This window comes from Natator depressus, chromosome 26 (genome assembly GCF_965152275.1).
Source record: "Natator depressus isolate rNatDep1 chromosome 26, rNatDep2.hap1, whole genome shotgun sequence".
Lineage (NCBI taxonomy): Eukaryota > Metazoa > Chordata > Testudines > Cheloniidae > Natator > Natator depressus.
The window spans coordinates 10,116,903-10,133,787 of NC_134259.1; the positions used below are offsets into that span (position 1 = coordinate 10,116,903).

The 16,885-nt window shown below is 46.8% G+C and overlaps 1 protein-coding gene across 1 annotated transcript in view; it reads right to left on the reverse strand.

Moving 5' to 3' along the window:
- Positions 1 to 501: 501 nt before the first annotated feature.
- RASSF2 (Ras association domain family member 2) overlaps positions 502 to 16,885 on the reverse strand; it is a 47,443-nt gene continuing 31,059 nt past the window's right edge. Inside the window, exons 6-11 of the mRNA XM_074939944.1 lie at positions 16,083 to 16,243; positions 15,598 to 15,699; positions 14,357 to 14,408; positions 13,654 to 13,775; positions 9,064 to 9,161; positions 502 to 6,702 (exon numbers count right to left, since the gene is read on the reverse strand). Of these exons, the coding sequence (XP_074796045.1) occupies positions 6,633 to 6,702; positions 9,064 to 9,161; positions 13,654 to 13,775; positions 14,357 to 14,408; positions 15,598 to 15,699; positions 16,083 to 16,243 (605 nt within the window). The 3' untranslated portion in view covers positions 502 to 6,632. The remainder of the gene's footprint in view (positions 6,703 to 9,063; positions 9,162 to 13,653; positions 13,776 to 14,356; positions 14,409 to 15,597; positions 15,700 to 16,082; positions 16,244 to 16,885) is intronic.

Here is a 16,885-nt window from a genome sequence, read left to right on the forward strand (position 1 = left end):
TACCAAACAGCACAGTTCAGTACTCTATGGAGGAAATACAGCCCTAGGTAAAGGAGGTAGTCTCAGATAAGACCTCAAAGTAAGTTTTAAAGTGGGACTTAAGTGATGCACAGACACTCTGCAGCCACCTCTACAAAGGGGTGAATTTTGCCATCTGGAAGATAAACATCTGAAGAGTCCAGTACTGAGGCAGATAGCCAAAAGGCCAACAAGAGACAACTGACTAAGATCAAATGCTGCCTATGTCACTATGCAATGAGCCTTTGGTCTGTGCCAGTGCGGAAAGTTTTGGGATGCAACCCCCTTGAGCCCAATTGAGGCATCATGCACCAGATGCTTAGTTGGCATAAGGCAGCTCCCCCGGCGCTCCGCAACTGGAGTTATTCTCACCGTGTGAAACCTTTTCCCTGCTTTAACACTTGCTTGTTCAAGTTAGTCCTGTCTCCTCTCCACCATCAGCTCTAAGAAAACAAATACACACAAACTCCGCAATCTCAGTAGCATTTCTATCTGCAAAGTGCTTTATTTAAAAAACAAAAAGGATCTAACTCGTGTGCTTTGATAACGTATTGAATTGTTACATAAGCTTTTCTCGTTAATAAATGAGGCATTGTCAAAGTACATAAAAAGCATGTGTCACTTTACAACACTTTCAGTAACCCAAATGCTAGACAGATCTGTGTAAAAAAGGTACCATAAAAAAACAAAAACTACAAAAAGTTACACTACAAAAACTCGAGGAAGAAAATCGCCACAAATTTTAGTTCGCGTTAACGACATACAAAGAGATATTGCTAGTTTCGCTCCAGAATGAGAGAGATTTACACAGATGTTCTACTTATGTCAATGCTAAAGCAGATATTGCAGGTGGTAATTGAGGCTCAGAAACTGCAGCTCAGCTAGGGATGTGGGGGAAAACCCAGTAGTGGTTTTAGATTTGGATCTGGGTTCACGATTATACGAATTTGTAAAGCTCAGAGAGGGTTGGGAAAACGGTTCCAGCATTGCCCCGGTCTCTACACATCTGTCATTGGCATAATCCCAATTGCTGCTCATTCTTTTAGTAACCACGATGCAGTATTGCCCCATTCGTTCCCCTTTTGCAAACAGATCTTGGTGATCAGAATTTATTTCCCCACACCATGTCAGAACTGTGCTGGGGAGAGCAACCACATGAGGTGCAGGGCAACCAAGAATTGGTTTTCAGTTTTTCTTGCAAAGCAGCAGGAGAAGCCCAGCATCCACGTTTGCAATGGCTCTCAGAGTCTGAACTTGTGCACACCAAAGGCCTTGAAAAGACTCCCATTGCCTTCAATGAGCGCCTCAACGAGGAGCAATGCAAGGGCCAGTCTAAGTTTGGGAAATCTGCACCCCCCCAAAATACTGCAGCAGCGCAAAATGGTGCTGGTACTGGCAAAAGCTGCAGTGGGACAAGCACCATTTGGCACTCTGGCCACGTGTTGAAAGATAAGAGAAATATGCTTTAGTGCAAGCCCCTAATATAGACAGATATTAGCAACAGATATTACAAAGCTCTCTCTTCACCCTATTCACAAGGGTAAAGTTAGCCTAGACTTATTCATTCATCAAAAAAAAAAAAAAAAATGTACAAGAGAGACACCAATGAATTCACAAATAGTTGGTTCTGTGCTACATGATCCCGAAACAGGTGTGGAGTAACCTTCCCAAACCACGCTGATCGGAACCTCGAGTTGCAACTCTTCATACGGTCATTGTGCTGGCTTGAGTTTCTTTAGAACAATGTCTTCCAAGAGAAACTCGCTCTTGGAAACTATTTCCCTGGGCGATATTTGGCATGTTGTGCCGATGAGAGAGATTCACATCATATTCTTCTTTATTTTATTTTTTTTCCATTCCACAATAGAACTAGTGCAAATGAGAAGCGGGAAAGGGGGGAAAAAGAAGGGTGACACGGCCAGATACAAGTGGAAAAGAAGCAAACCACACGGATGGGCAGTTCTCCCATAGAAAGCCCAATGGACGCTCAACTGCAAACTTCTTTTATTTTCAGCAGAGGCCACGCAATCTAAGGGCAATATTTATTTCTAAGGTCACTGAAACCAACCTAAACAGTCTCCCCTCTCTTTTTAATTATTACAATAGAAATGTGCTTGCTTTTAGTTAGTCAAGTCATTTTGTTGCACGTTACCGTTTTGTGCCTTTAATTGTGTGGGGGGGGGGGGAAGGAGGGGAGGTGGGCAAGGATGCATCTTAACACTGCGTGTGTGAACTGAGCGCTGATAGAAGATGCTAGAGGCCTCAGTGCAGCAAAGCACGGGCTTAACTTTGAATGCTGAGGTAAGTGGGCCTCAAGCTAGGGTGACCAGATGTCCCGATTTTACAGGGACAGTCCTGATATTTGGGGCTTGGTCTTGCATAGGTGCCTATTACCCTCTACCCCCGCTTGCTATCTGGTCACCTACCTCACGCACATGCTGACCCACCGCCTACGTGACAGCCCCGGAGACTGGTTAAACAGACACGGCCTAAACAGGGGCAGTATACGCTTCCCCAAGGCTGCTGTGGCGACGTGCCTCAAAACCATGACCTCTGGGCTGCCCTCTTCCAAGCAAGGGTTCTGGCTCCGGGGCCTGTTCAGCCCTTAGCTTCTCTGCCGAGCCTCCCAGCACGAGAGGGTCGTTAGCACCCACTCCGGCATTGGGTTTAGTGCCCTCAGCCCCAGTTCGCGAGCAAGATCACAACGCATTCCTCTCCCAGAGGGCCACTCAACAGCCATCAGTGAACAACAGCGTCCATCCTGACTTAGATCTGAGCTAACTAGAGCGGCTCAAAAGAACGGGGCAGGGGGGAGTTGCAAGCATTAAGTAAAAAAAATAAAATAAAATAAAATAAAATAAAATAAAAAAATAAAAAAAAAATCAGAGGTTTCTGTGAAAGTTTTCAACACAAATTAGAAAAAATAAATTTTAACCAGCTTAAAAAAAAGAAAAAAGAAAAAGAAAAAGGCAGCGCAGAGATGAAAGGCTCCTTATCCCAGTGCTCCGGGACATCCACTCCCCTTCTCTCTGTCTCGGTGGTTTTGTTACACGCTTTACGTAGATTGAGCCCTGACTGCTACAGAAGCTCTAAAATATTAAACACTATTTGCCCACAGATTGAAACCTATTCTAGATTAAGACACAAAGTGTAAAGCCACCAACAGGCAGCGGGCCACAGCAACGCAGAGCCCGTGCGATGGAGGTGTTCCGGTCGCCCTTCTGGAAACTCGGCTCCTACTTCTCGCGTGACCCTACTGAGGGCATTACACAAGCCCAGAGAGACAGGAGTGAACCACGTCGTACAGATCACACCACAGCCATGAACGCCAAGAGCAAAGAAAGTAAAGAGAGACAGACAGCGTTGTATCGAAGTCCCCATTTAAAATAAAACCAAATCCATTCTCCTGAGCAGTATCAGAACCATTGTCATCCTCCCACATTGACCTGCTGGGACCTATTTCCCCAGGGCATCTATGGACAGCTGAACACCTTAGGGCTCAACGTTCGTCCGAGAAACGCTAGCAGTATACTGCACATCTTCAAAGAAATAAAAGGCCCCATAGAACTCGTGCCCAGCCCTGGTCCTAGGCCAATCAAGGAGAACAGAGAGACTTCGTTAATTTAGGGCATGCTTGGAAGTCTGCTCACCCCACTGCCAGTTTCTCTGTTCACTCAAGACTAGCATTAGATTAATCTTTGAGGCCACCATTTAAAAGCAGGACTTCCTGTTACGGGCTCTGCCAATGCAGATATGAACGACTGAAGATCAAGTTTGGGTTGGATTCCGAGAATAAGTGTCCCATGTCACCGCAACTAGGCTTTGAACCAAGGGCCTGCTAGTCTGTAGGAAGCAGGTCTCCCTGTTGAGCCAAATGGAAGGATGCCACTTATGCCCAAGCTGGGAGCCTTACAAGCTCCATTGTGCTTTACATCCATCATAGAAGAAAACCACAACAAAACAGACAGACACACACACACACAGTGGAGACGGTAAACACTACTTAGAGACAATCAGCTGAATTTAAGACATCAGGATCTGAAGAGCTACTGCCACATTGTCCTTGTCAAACTAGCTGGAGTGTGAAGATAATGGTGATATTGTTGTTGCTTGCAGAGATTAAAAATCCAGTGACAACTCGCCACTCTCCAATCAACAGCCCCAACCCATGTCCTGCAACAGAGGAATCGCTCGATATAGCTCTAGGCAAAGACAGTCGGCTGGTGGGAGTCGGTTTCCCTTGCTTGAGGAAGCGTTTATGGATCAAGAGTTTTTAATCACAGGTGTGGACAAAATCAAGCGTCTTTCTTCAAACTGGTTCTGAGGCAAGTTTTCCAGAAGCTCCTAAGTCTCTGAGGCACTTTCGGAACATAAACGTTACCCGCCCCCCTCAAAACATTCCTCCGGCAGATGCATCAGAATCGATACAAATATTTGATGTCAAGCTGCATGGAACTGCCACGTCTTGGCTCCCTTTATTCCTTGTGACAACCACGTGAGAGTATCACACAAGAGGAGTAGATCATGGACACACCCAGTCCTAGCTGACTTTGACAGCCTGCTCTTGCAAGGTGCTTAGCTCAGCAAATGATACCCTTTTTTAGGCTGGTCATAGAGTCATCGAGTTTAAGGTCAAATGGAACCACCAAATCATCTACTTAGACCTGCTGTATATCACAGGCCACCAACACCCATACACCAAACCTACCAACCAACGGTTACTGAAGCAGGGCTCCACTGACTTCAGAGTTACTCCTGATTTACGCCAGAGAGGGGAGAATCAGGCCTACTGCATGTTGAGAGAACTCAGCACCTTGCAGGATCAGGCCCACAAGCCTCACTCTCGAAATCCGTCACTTAACCCTCCTCTGCCCCCACCCCCAGAAGCCGCCCTGGCCTAACTCCGCACCACGACCGACAGACTCCAAGCTCTCAAGGACCGAGCAGCCCAAACCACCAACAGGTGACGGTTATAATTGTACCGACTTCCGGAACATCTGCCCCCACCCCATCAGTCCTCCCAAGAGATCTCGTGCCACCATCTAGGTTGGAGGACACAGCTGTCCAGGCTCCCAACCTAGGCAGGTGCATCTCTTCCTTTCCAGCTGCTGTCTGTCTCCCACCAGCCCTCTGGGGGCCTCCACTTCCTGCTCACGCGATTCTTCGGTCTCCTCCTCACTTTGGGGAGATCGCCACCGGGATTTCCAGGGCAGGCAGATGTACACACGCTAGCTCTGATCCAGCTCGTGCGCTAAATACAACGGTGCGGCTACAGTGGTACAAGCTGTGTCCTGGGCTCGCAGCCCAAGTCCTTACCTAGGGTCTTGGATGGGACTGAACTCAGGTGGCTCGCGTGTCCTGCTGCTGTAGCTATTCTGCTACTTTTGGCGCGCTCGCTCCATCATATCGAGCACGTGTACTTCTCCCCGAGCTGGGGAATGACACCGCTAGCTGCAGTGCAGAGATACACCTGGTGACCCACAGATGAAAGCGAGGAGCCAAGCATCAGTCAGGGGAGCCCTGCTTGCTCCTTCTCACAGGCCACTGTTCCGTGGAATAGTCGTCAACGTACCACTCTGACCACGTGCCTCAGGCCCAACGGTAACACACTGGAGGAGCCCAGAGACCATTTGCAGGAGCACAGGCAGGAGGAGAAGAACGAGGCAGGAAGGGTCGAGCATGAGGCACCAGGGGACCACAAGACTGATACCCCACCAGTACCATGCAGGGGGAAAAAAAGTTTATCTTTTGTGGTTGTCAATGTGGTTCTGAGAACGCTCTGAACAGGAAAAATAAAGAACAAGACTGTCCTGTATGGGAAAAAAGCTACACAGAACATTGATCTTGCCATCAAAACACACTTCATAACGCACAACATTCTGGCACGAGTGGAGGTTGGCAGGAGTTATTGCAGCGAAGTGGCTACTAGCTCTGGGACTGGTCTGGAGCATTTACACAAACGAGAATTTTCTAAGTGTGTGGGCACGGCAGAAGCTGGTTTACTAGCTTCAGTGGACATGAGTTTTGTTCTCTCTTTTGCAGACAGACATGAAAACCTACGCATAGTCACATCAGCGCTCAAGCATGGATAAGCATCTCGTAATGGCATTAGGAGAGAGGCAAAGGAGCATGAGCCGCTCTTCTCAAAGCAACTGCTTCTTCAGTACAGACGCTGCAGGTCAAAGCACACAAACATGGCACACCAGCCTTGGTGGGCATATCCCAAGAGCCTTCTTTCAACATGCCAGCAAGGTCAACTCTCCTCTTTGTGAATGCTGGGCATGGCAGTTCTGAAATGGCTTCTGAAGGAGTGGGCGGGGGGACGGGTTAAGACACACGTGCCGAATCCTTGCATTCTGCAAATCACTTTGAGGGGGGAAAAAGAAAATTACTGGAAGATGTTCCTTCCGCAGAAGGAGTCCATTGACTCTCACACATCCATGTCTGCTGAGCAGGTACAGGACACACATTCAATCTCCGCAGGGTTTTGCGGTCAGGTTTGGTTCCCAGGATAGAGTGCATCTTCTTTTCATTCCATTCTTTGCGTAAACAGTGATTCTTAAAGAGACCCATCGCGTCCGACACAAGGCTGTAGCAGAGCGCTGAGGAGAACTTTAGATCATTGCTGGGCTCTCAGAAATCTCTTCTAGTCTCCGTTCTATCATTAACCGGAGGACTGTGTATCTAAAGAAAGAAAAAGCAAGCCTCGTTAGAGCAGAGCCCGAAAAATCTAGGTACCTTGATAAAATTGTCAACAATACTATAACTCCTCACCCAACAGGAGAAACCCACCCATATGAGCTTCACCATAGGCCCTGAAGGTCTTTGAACTTAGACTCTGACAGGGCAAGGGAGTGGAGGAGCCAATTTCCATGAGTCAAGAGCCTTCTACCTCTAACACCCTGCCCGCAGCTATTAAAAAACACTATAACAGGGCTAAAAAAAGAACTAGGTAAGTTTATGGAGGATAGGTCCATCAATGGCTATTAGCCAAGATGGACAGGGATGGTGTCCCTTGCCTCTGTTTGCCAGAAGCCGAGAATGAGCGACAGGGGATGGATCACCTGATGATTCCCTGTTCTGTTCATTCCCTCTGAAGCACCTGGCACTGGCCACTGTCAGAAGACAGGACACTGGACTAGATGGACCAATGGTCTGACCCAGTGTGGCCATTCTTATGTTCTTGTAAATCTATGGGCCAACAGCCCAAGATATTCTCAATTGTCCGGTAAGCATGAGGAAAGGCACAGGCCTCTGAGGTAGCCAGAGCCACAAACCAAAGCAATACAAAGCCATGTGTCAGCCCAAACTTACAGGAAGAGTTTGGGAACCTCAGACAAACCTGCTTTGAGCTTCACAGCAAACCTTGTCCCCAAGCTCAATGTCTAACCAGACAGACCTCTCCCAAGGTCCCATCTGTTTAACCACGGGCAACAAGGAGGGTTGAGCTTGCCAGGGACTTTTTAAACACACAAATTAGCTGGCACATTTAGCCGTATTATGAAGATAGAAGACAGAACGCTTCCTCCTACACCCACCCTGAATTATTTATGGGGACATGTACAAATGATGCCTCTAATTGAAACTCCCAGAAATGGAGCCTTTTCATCTACGTCAATTTCCCTGCAAGGAATAGCAGCGAAAAAGATTCCCACGGCACGTCATCACAGGCCAGGTGCTCAGTCAGGGAGCAACTGTGCCTTCATGCCTCTCAGTTCACTAGTTCATGCTGCCAGGGTCCCCGCAAGAGACCTAGCAGCACTGCTGGGATGTCGAAGGACACAAAGAATAACCTACAGTTCACCCTCCTAGACACACTTCGGGCTGGTCTACACTACTGCTTAGGTCAATGCAGCCGCATCAACGTAGCGCCATGGTGTAGATTTGCCCCAAGGCTGCAGCAAAAAAGGTGGCGTGTTCCAAGTCTGAAACCAACTGTTCACATCCACTGAGGATAGACAGACAATCACATTGTAAGCTCTCTGAAGCACCAGCAGGCTTGGAGGCGCTGTGAAATAATTCATTAAAAAGACAGAGGAAATGCTGCATTGGAACAGACCATCTACTCTGGTATCCGGTCTCTGCATTCCACCCCAGCAGTGGCTGCATCTGAAGTGCGGTGAAGCACGGGGATCAAAAAGGTGCAGAGTACTGTCAAAACCATTTATCAGCATCATTATTATTAAAATGGGTCCCACTGCCAGGAAGCCCCTGTTGCCACAATTCAAGAATGGGCTACATGCAATATCAGTGGTCTTCTGCTTCCCCACAGAATTACACAGAGAAGGTTGAATATTGGGGGAACCAAACTTTTCGCAAGCAGGTGCCTAACTTTAAGCAGCTACGCCCATATAGGCACCTGATTGTGTGGCTTGCCTTTTCCCTCCCCAAGTACCCAGTGACCAGTAACTCCCTTTAATTCGAGAGGGAGAGGATAGCAGTTCAGAAGCTCTGCACATCGGGCCACTTATTTAGGTGCACAAGTATGGAATCAGGTATACGGATCCGGAGGACTAAACCCCAGGTCTGCAGGGCTCTGGGTGACTGAGGCTTCCGCCCTACCATCCAGCAGCCACGGCACAGCCGTGATCAACACACTGCAAATCCTGCGAGACTAAACACCACAGAAAGTCCACCCAAGGAAGACCCGACTGGCTGCACCCCTCATGACCTCGGATTGGTCCAGGCACACTATTTAAGCACAGCAGAACTTTCAGGAAGCTGTCTGTCCAATTTGGCAGCACCTGGCCTGTTGCTTCACAGACCGTGCTCTTGTTCCCTGCATCGCACCCCGACTCCGTTCCTTGGCTCGTCTCCCGATTATGGCTACGATTTCCAACGAGAGTCCTGATTCCGACCTTCCGCTTGACTTCTGGTTTCTGACTCGGACCCCTGGCTTGACCCCTGCTCCAAACACCAGGCCCGACAACCCACAGGCTCCTAACGTCACGATATCTTTAAGCACTTGCCTGTGACAAATCTTGGCCGAAGGCATTAGTGGAAGAAGCCCATGAGACTATTTTCACTTGAGAAGGGACCACTTACTTGTGCATGAGTTTCTTCACTTCACGGTCTTCTTCTTCTTGGAGCTTCTGGATGAAGCTTTTAAGAACTGGCATTTCAAATTTGATGTACTGAGCAACCTGCGTTGAAAGGGAAAAAAATAAGAGAACACAGTGGATGGAGCACTACCAAACAAATTCCTGTCATCAGTAGATCTGAAAGTGTTTTCAGAGCATTTAAACTTCATTACTGCCCCCGCCCCCAGGGCAGCGTTCCCCCAGCTGACGCATGGACGGTGAAATCCCCCCCCGCCCCCTGGGGCGGAGAGAGTCAGCACAAGTCTATCACTTAAGCTCTCAAAAAGCAGGACTTCAGTGTCATCCTTGTGCACAGGGAGTGACTAGCTTTACAATTGATCACACTTCCAGTGACATCAGTGGCAGGAGAGTTAAGCCAACTCTGGGTACCTCCAAAAGCCCCACCCGAAGCGCGCAAATCACAGGCCCCCCATGTAACTCCTTAGGCTAAACACCGCTTGCCCTCTATTACATCCAGGCACCACATGCCAGCGAGTCTATAGCTTCTTCTGATCAACCGCTGCTCACAGGTTTCACCGTACTCCTTTCACAGGATGCTGCCTTGTGATGCGAGTTTCCTTCCATTCTATACAATGTAACTCAACGCGGTAGCCGTTTGCGCATTTGCAAGGAAGGCGGCAACACCAGTGTTGGGAAAATGTTGACATCTGGGAACACCCCACTAAAGGGTCTTTGCAATTAGACACAAAATATTTCAAGAATAGAATGATCCTATGGTACGATGCGAGAGGAAATCTAGACAAACAAACAATGGCAGTTTCCTTAGCAAGAGGATTAAATATGTTTATTCAACTATTACTGAAGCTAAAGGCAAAAGAGAAATTCCTGTTTTTTCTGAACTACAGGGGCCAGTATCCTGCTTTCAGCTACACCAGTGTAATTTCGCTGAAGCCAGACAAATTACTCCAGCTTTACACTGGGGTAACAGAGCAGAATAGATCCCTGTAACTCTAAATGAAAATATCTTTTATATCCATACCACTTACAGTGGATTCGTATTAGCAGAAAGTAAATCAGGTCGTGAAGAGACCTTCACCAATAATTTTGGCTTTACAGGCTGGTCTCAATTCTGGAGTGAACTCGAACCTCTCTCCAGTACGTGTGCACTGATCCTAATGTCTGTGTGTCTACTGAGGAAGTCAAACCTGCTAAGTTCCATCAATTGATATAAAACACTCTACCCTGAACTCTGCTGACTTTCTGTCCTGTTTGCTGAAATTAAAAGTGAGGACAAACAGGGAATCCAGTTGCAATAGGATTACACTCTATTATCCACCAGATGGCAGAACACAGCAATTTGCTCTGAGCATTAATTTCTCTCCTTAGAAACAATGGATTATGTCAAGGGACATGACAGAAATGAGAGGTTGTAATGATTATTGATCAAATGCGGAAGAACTAAAATCTGGTCACATGATCTGGCTCTCGACGCTATAAACTAGGGTAAGAGATAGAAGTCAGTGGCATAGCCAGGCAGATCCGGGTGATTTATTCATCCAACGAGTGCCTGTTTTTACCATCCCGAAAAGGGATAAGAAGTTCCAGTCTCAAAAATTTTCATGAACGAAAAACTAAAAACCAAAACCAGTAAGAAAGACCTCCAAAAACTCTGTGATCAGGTTAAAAAGTTACATTTCAAAATGTTTAGATTTCAACTTGTATATTTTTATTACTTTTTATGTCAAATTTTTAAACAAAAAAAATAGCTTTTGAATTAAAAAACAGCTTTTTCATGTCAAAAAAATGTCAAAATGGGACACTTCAGCAATTTCAAAGCTTTTCAAAAAGTTTTCCAAGTGGGAAATTTATCAAAATCGACCCTTTCCCATGAACTGTTTTGAGTTCCATTGAACCTGCGCTGTGTGACAAAAAACATGTCCTCAGGCATTCCCAATCAGCCCTACAACCCAATCATTAAGGAGTAGGGCAATGTAGAGATGGGGTGTTGATAAGGGAACTTGATAGGAAAATCTTCTGCATGGACTCTGCCATCATCCACTACAGCGATGAATGTGGATTAAATCAGGTTTGGCTACTAGTTGGGAATTTCACCCCTTATCAAAAAGGTCCCAGAGAGATGAAGGCTGATATTTTCAAAATGGATCTTAAAGGGATTTAGGGTAAAATTTGCAGAAGCACCTAACTGGATTTAGTCTCCCAGGACCCACTATGACCTATGGGCCTCTCGATGCCAACTGGCTGCGGATGCTCCGGGTGCATCATTTTACAGGGATCCCCATGGACGTGTATTAGAGCTCATGGGATGTCTCTCCAAGAGTCAGTAGCCCACTGGTCATTACAATCCTGACAAAAATGTACGTAAGGAAGATATTTAAAAAGTTATGCATCTATGCTGAAAATGATGCTCTTAAGGTAAGGCAGGTCATGAGGAAATAAGCATCTACCTCTTGCCTAAAAGGAACATGCTATCTCCCTGTCTGGTCCTAGGTATACTTAGGGTTACCACCTTTGAAATGCAAAAAAAAAATAAATAAAAAAAAAATGGCACCCCCTACACAAAGGCAAACCCACTGCCTCCCCACTCACAAGGCAACCCCACAAACCCCTCCCCCACCCAACAGCCACTTACAGTATCTAGAGAGACATCATATATAGATAAGATTGAGAACATCTCGTGTCTCCTCACTCCTGTGTAACTCAAACCCTCTCTCATGCCCGTGCATGGCACGCTTGCGTGTTGATGGGCAGACAGCTGCTGTATTTTCAACAGTTTTGATCGATTACCGCTTAAACTGCGGAATTGTGAACCCTGCAGCATCTTTACCTGGACACACAAACTTTTAACAGTAGCTATCCCAGTGTATTGTGATAATAATGCAAGTCTTTAGATCCACGTAAAAAAAAAGCCCTGGCCGATTAAATTATTTTTCTGGCAATTGGCATATCCATTAAAAAAAAAAACAGCCATGCCAGTCAAATATCTGCCAGTGGTAACCCTTCTTGTACCGCATATTGTCTACTTCACAACAGAAGATCACAGCCACCCCTGGCTGCATAGCACTGGCAAGCAATGCTTTAGACATGAGAGTATCTTGTTAATTAAAGTCCAGGCTCTAGAATGGGTGTTACAATTTTATTTATAGGCCATCATTTGTTTCCCACACTTCTACTTGCTATCACTTGAATTTGTATGCTTTGTTACACTGACTTGTACCTGTTTTCACTACCAACATATCTGAGTGCGTGAGTGAAGCAGAGTGGTGCTCCGAGGTGAAACTGATAAGATGGGGGTTACTGCTTCTTTGGAAGCAGCAACTCTGGGAATACTGCGAGCGTCCAGCGGACCAGGGGCTGGATGCTCCAGGGAGATGCTTTCAGGGCCGGGAGGGGGGAGCAGACAGCAAGGCCTGTGGAGGCTGAGAGAGGACTCCTTGTGTTGCTGAGGCTGGTGGAGTTGGGGAGCAGGCACAGACAAGGCTCCCCTCAAGCTAAGGGCAGGTGATAGTCAGGTGCCTTAACAGCCCTGGGTAACCCGGGAAATGTCACACCCACTGAAAACGTCCCAAAATTAAAGTTTTGCCCTACAACACCCAACTACCATCATATTTGGGTCCCTTAAGCTCATCCCACAATTGAAATAGACAATAAGGTTGAACTGCAGTTACCCTTAAAGAAACCCTAGATATTCCCATAAAGAAAGATCCTCTGTTGAATTTTTAAAGCCATCCTGTAAACTATCTCCCTGCTAATAGGCTATTAGCATAGTTTAGTTTTAAAATTCTATAGGTCTTCTCCGTAGGCTTATTAACAATGCTTTCAATGTTTGTTGAGCCAAGCAGGAAGTGATCTTTTCTCCTACTGCTGCAGAGCATTATTTCCCTGTCCTGCCGCATCAGAGCCAAAATGCGAAACAGGGCCAGAACACTTGCGATCTCACAGCGCTTTTCGCAAGAGCATTTTATGTAGCATCTTGGCCAGATTCCACTCGGTAATAACTTTCTGCTCTCCTAACCCTCCTTCGCCCCCACTCTCAGTTACAGATTATGGGGTCCTCTATTTCCTCCTGTGAACACTAAGAGTAACACCATGTTCCAATCCAGAGGCAGCAACATACAAATTGCAGACACGCATGCTAGGAGAGAGATGGGGAACTTCACGCACAGCTGAACACCACATCTGCATTTTCCACTGAGCAAGTTATGCATTTTTAGCATTTGCAGTGCCTCTCTATGTCAAAGGGAGGATTTCCACTCTGCTCCTAACACAGCACATGCATTCAATGACAATATATATGAACATTCCCACACCCACTTACTGAAATAGCATATCTCCGAAGCAGGACTGTACTTGGGAACGTAAGCCTTCTCACCCAAACTAGCGGTTTTATGTCTTTTCCCTGCAAGGCTGCCTGTCCCTCCCTCTTCTTTCAGACACCCCGTTTTTTATATTCCTGGGCTGGCTATTATGAGCCCCATTTAACCTGCCTCCAGGGTGAGTCAGCAGAAGAGTTCTGCACCTTCACACAGGCTCCTACAGCTTAACAGCCTATGGCGCTCCACTCAAAGACACTCACATCATAGGTGACTTCTTCAACTTGGTCCTTCTCCATCAGGAAGACCTTGGAGACCTGTTCACACGGCCCCTGCAGAATGCGGGCAATCAGTGGGTAATCTGTAGCCTTCAATTTCTGTTTTTCTGCAAGGGCCCCCCCAATATATAGGACAGCAATTAGAAAACAGACCATACAGACAAAGCAGAAGATACTACTTTTAATCTTGGCAGTATCTCGTAACCTTTCCGGACGACTGTACCCCTTTCCGGAGTCTGATTGGTCCTGCGTACCCCCAAGTTTCACCTCACTTAAAAACCACTGGCTTACAAAAATAAGACAAATACACAACAAAGTGCCACAGTACACTTTAACTGAAAAATGTCTGACTTTCTCATTTTTACCAAACAATTATAAAATAAGTCAATTGGAATACAAATATTGTACTTACATTGCAGTGTAGAGTCTATAACACAGCATAAATAAATCATTGTCTGTATGAAATTTTTGTTTGTACTGACTTTGCTAGTGCTTTTTACGTAGCTTGTTCTAAAACTAGGCAAATAGCTCGATGAGGTGATGTACCCCCCCGGGAGACCTCTGCGGACCCGCAGGGGTATCTGTACCCCTGGTTGAGAATCACTGCCTTAAAGATACACAGCAGAGGTCACCAATTAAGCCAAGTTACTCTAAACCATTACAGCTGGAGGACTTCTTCCAGACTTACCTCCGCTGGTGTGGACAATATACAATGCAAATTCATCAGCCGAGTTTTCAATCTGAACACAGGAAAAAAGGAAGATGTCAAAGTATCAAAAGGCAGCTAGATTACTTTTTGAAAAAAGAAACACTTTGCATTTTCATAACACCTTGCATCCAAGGACTTGCAAGTACTTGATAAGAGACAATTCTCCACAATATGCTTTTGGCTTCAGGCAAGAATTCTAGCCACTTAGTAGATGGGTTAATAAACAAGGTAGAGCTGGGAACAGAGCCTAGCATTCTTTTAGCTCAGGGGTGGGCAAAATATGGCCCGCGGGCCGGATCTGGCCCTTCTGACATTTCTGTCCAGCCCGCCAGGCTCTTTGGCTGCCCTCTCGCGATCTCCGGACCGCTAAAAGTCCCACGGCACAATGGGGCGCTCAGGCAGGCTGCCTGCCTGCCGTGGCCCCACGCTGCTCCCGGAACCGGCCGGCTGCTGCTGGCATGTCTCCGTGCACCCCTGGCCAATGGGAGCTGCAAGGGTGGTGCTTGCAGGCTGAGGCAGCACATGGAGACCCACTGCCCCCCTACCCACAAGGGGCAAGCAGAAATGGGAGCCACTTCGAGGAGCCTGCACCTCGCACCCCCTCCCACACCCCCACCCCAGGTCAGAACCCCCTTCTGCACCCAAACTCCCTCCCAGACCCTGCATCCCCTCCATTAATATAGTAGAAACGTGCGGACTGTGACCACTTACCAAAATTCGTGGAGTGGCCCCCTTGTGAAAATGATTGCCCATCCCTGCTTTTGCTTTATTATGGTAACACCTAGTGAACAGGGCCCCATCGTGCTAGGCGCTGTACAGGCATATAATAAGCATCTCTGCCCCAGAAAGCTTACAGTCTAAGTAGACAAAGGGTGCAAGGGGAAATAGAGACACAGACAGGGGAAGCGACTTGACTCAAGTCACTCAGCAGGTCAGTAGCGGCTCGGAAAATAGAGTTCTAATTTCCTGACTCCCTCTCCAGTGCTCTGTTCACTAGGCTGTCCTGCTCCGGACAAAACCCCTCCCAAAAGCGGGAAGCAGAATCCACCTCCCTGCTTTAGGCACAAGAAACACTGCTTTCTCCAAGCAGTGGTTCACTTCTGACTTTGCTTGGCTCGAATTCTCTGATACAAAGACCCTGTTGAACTAAAAAAGCAACTTAAATGATAGGAGTTTAATGAGACGGTTTAACGGAGAGAGTAAATTGGGATAAAACTTGCCTTAAATTTATTGAGCAGCAGTTTGAGAGCTTGAGAAGTGGTCATTGTGCTGTTTATCCTGACATTAGTGACTGAGCCATAGGCTGGTGTGAACACAGATGTCTAGGGATGGAAAAGACACGTAAAGGATTTCAATTACGATAGGCACAACATGCATCAGTAATTTTCCTCACAAACACGTCCCCTCCCTGACCCGGGCAAAGTTCACTCCAATGCTCTCCTCAGCCCAAGGTCTAGGCCCTTTTCAGGTCCCATTTAAACCCTATTTTGAGGAATTTGGGCGAGTCCAGGCTTACTGTACATGGATGGATTTTGGAGACCCAGCCAAGGTCCCAAAAAGCAGGAACACACCACAGAGAGACGCTTCAGCCACATAATTAGTGCTGACATTTGAGTAATGACACTTTCTTTTTCATCTGCTATTCAAGTTATTTTCTGGCACTTCAAAAGCAACCACATGCTCTGTCTGGGCTCCGGGTCCTTACTTTGTGATTGTAGAAATGCCCGTTGATGGAAAACCGATGGCGTTTGATCCGCCGCTGTTCACTTGGGGTGCGGAAATTCCCCCTGCGACGGACTCCCACGTCGCTCCGGGTCCGCATCAGCTGTGGAGTTTCCTCTTGCTGGGGTTTTAAGTCTCCGACATCTGAAATGAAGAGTAAGAATGGCTTTCAAACAAGAGACTCACATGTGTAAAAGGAGATACCATTGGAGAAACATGTGTCATTACTACTTAGATGGTCAGCTCTTTGGGGGAGGGACCATCTCCTTGTTCTGTGTTTGTACAACACCCAGCAAAATGGGGTCCTGGTCCATGACTGGGGCTACTAGGCACTGCCACGATACAAAGACCTCAAGAGGTCATCTTGTCCACCTTACACTGAGGCAGGACCAAGTAAACCTAGATCATCCCGGACAAGTGTTTATCCAACTTGTTCTTAACAGCTTTTTTGTTGCTCTCGTCTGGACTCTCTCCAGTTTGTCCACATCTTTCCTGAAACGTGGCACCCAAAACCAGACACAGTACTCCAGCTGAGGCCTCACCAGTGCCGAGCAGAGTGAGATCATTACATCCCTTGTCTTAGATATGAAACTCCCATGAATATACTCCCGAATGATATTTGCCTTTTTTACAACTGCATCACATTGTTGGCTTATATTCAATTTGTGATCCGCTATAATAACCCTGTCTCTATCATTATTCGATATTAACACTAATTGTACAAAATGACAGTTCCAGAAAACAAATGCTTTTCATAAGGTTTAAAGCACGGGTGGGGAACCTCCG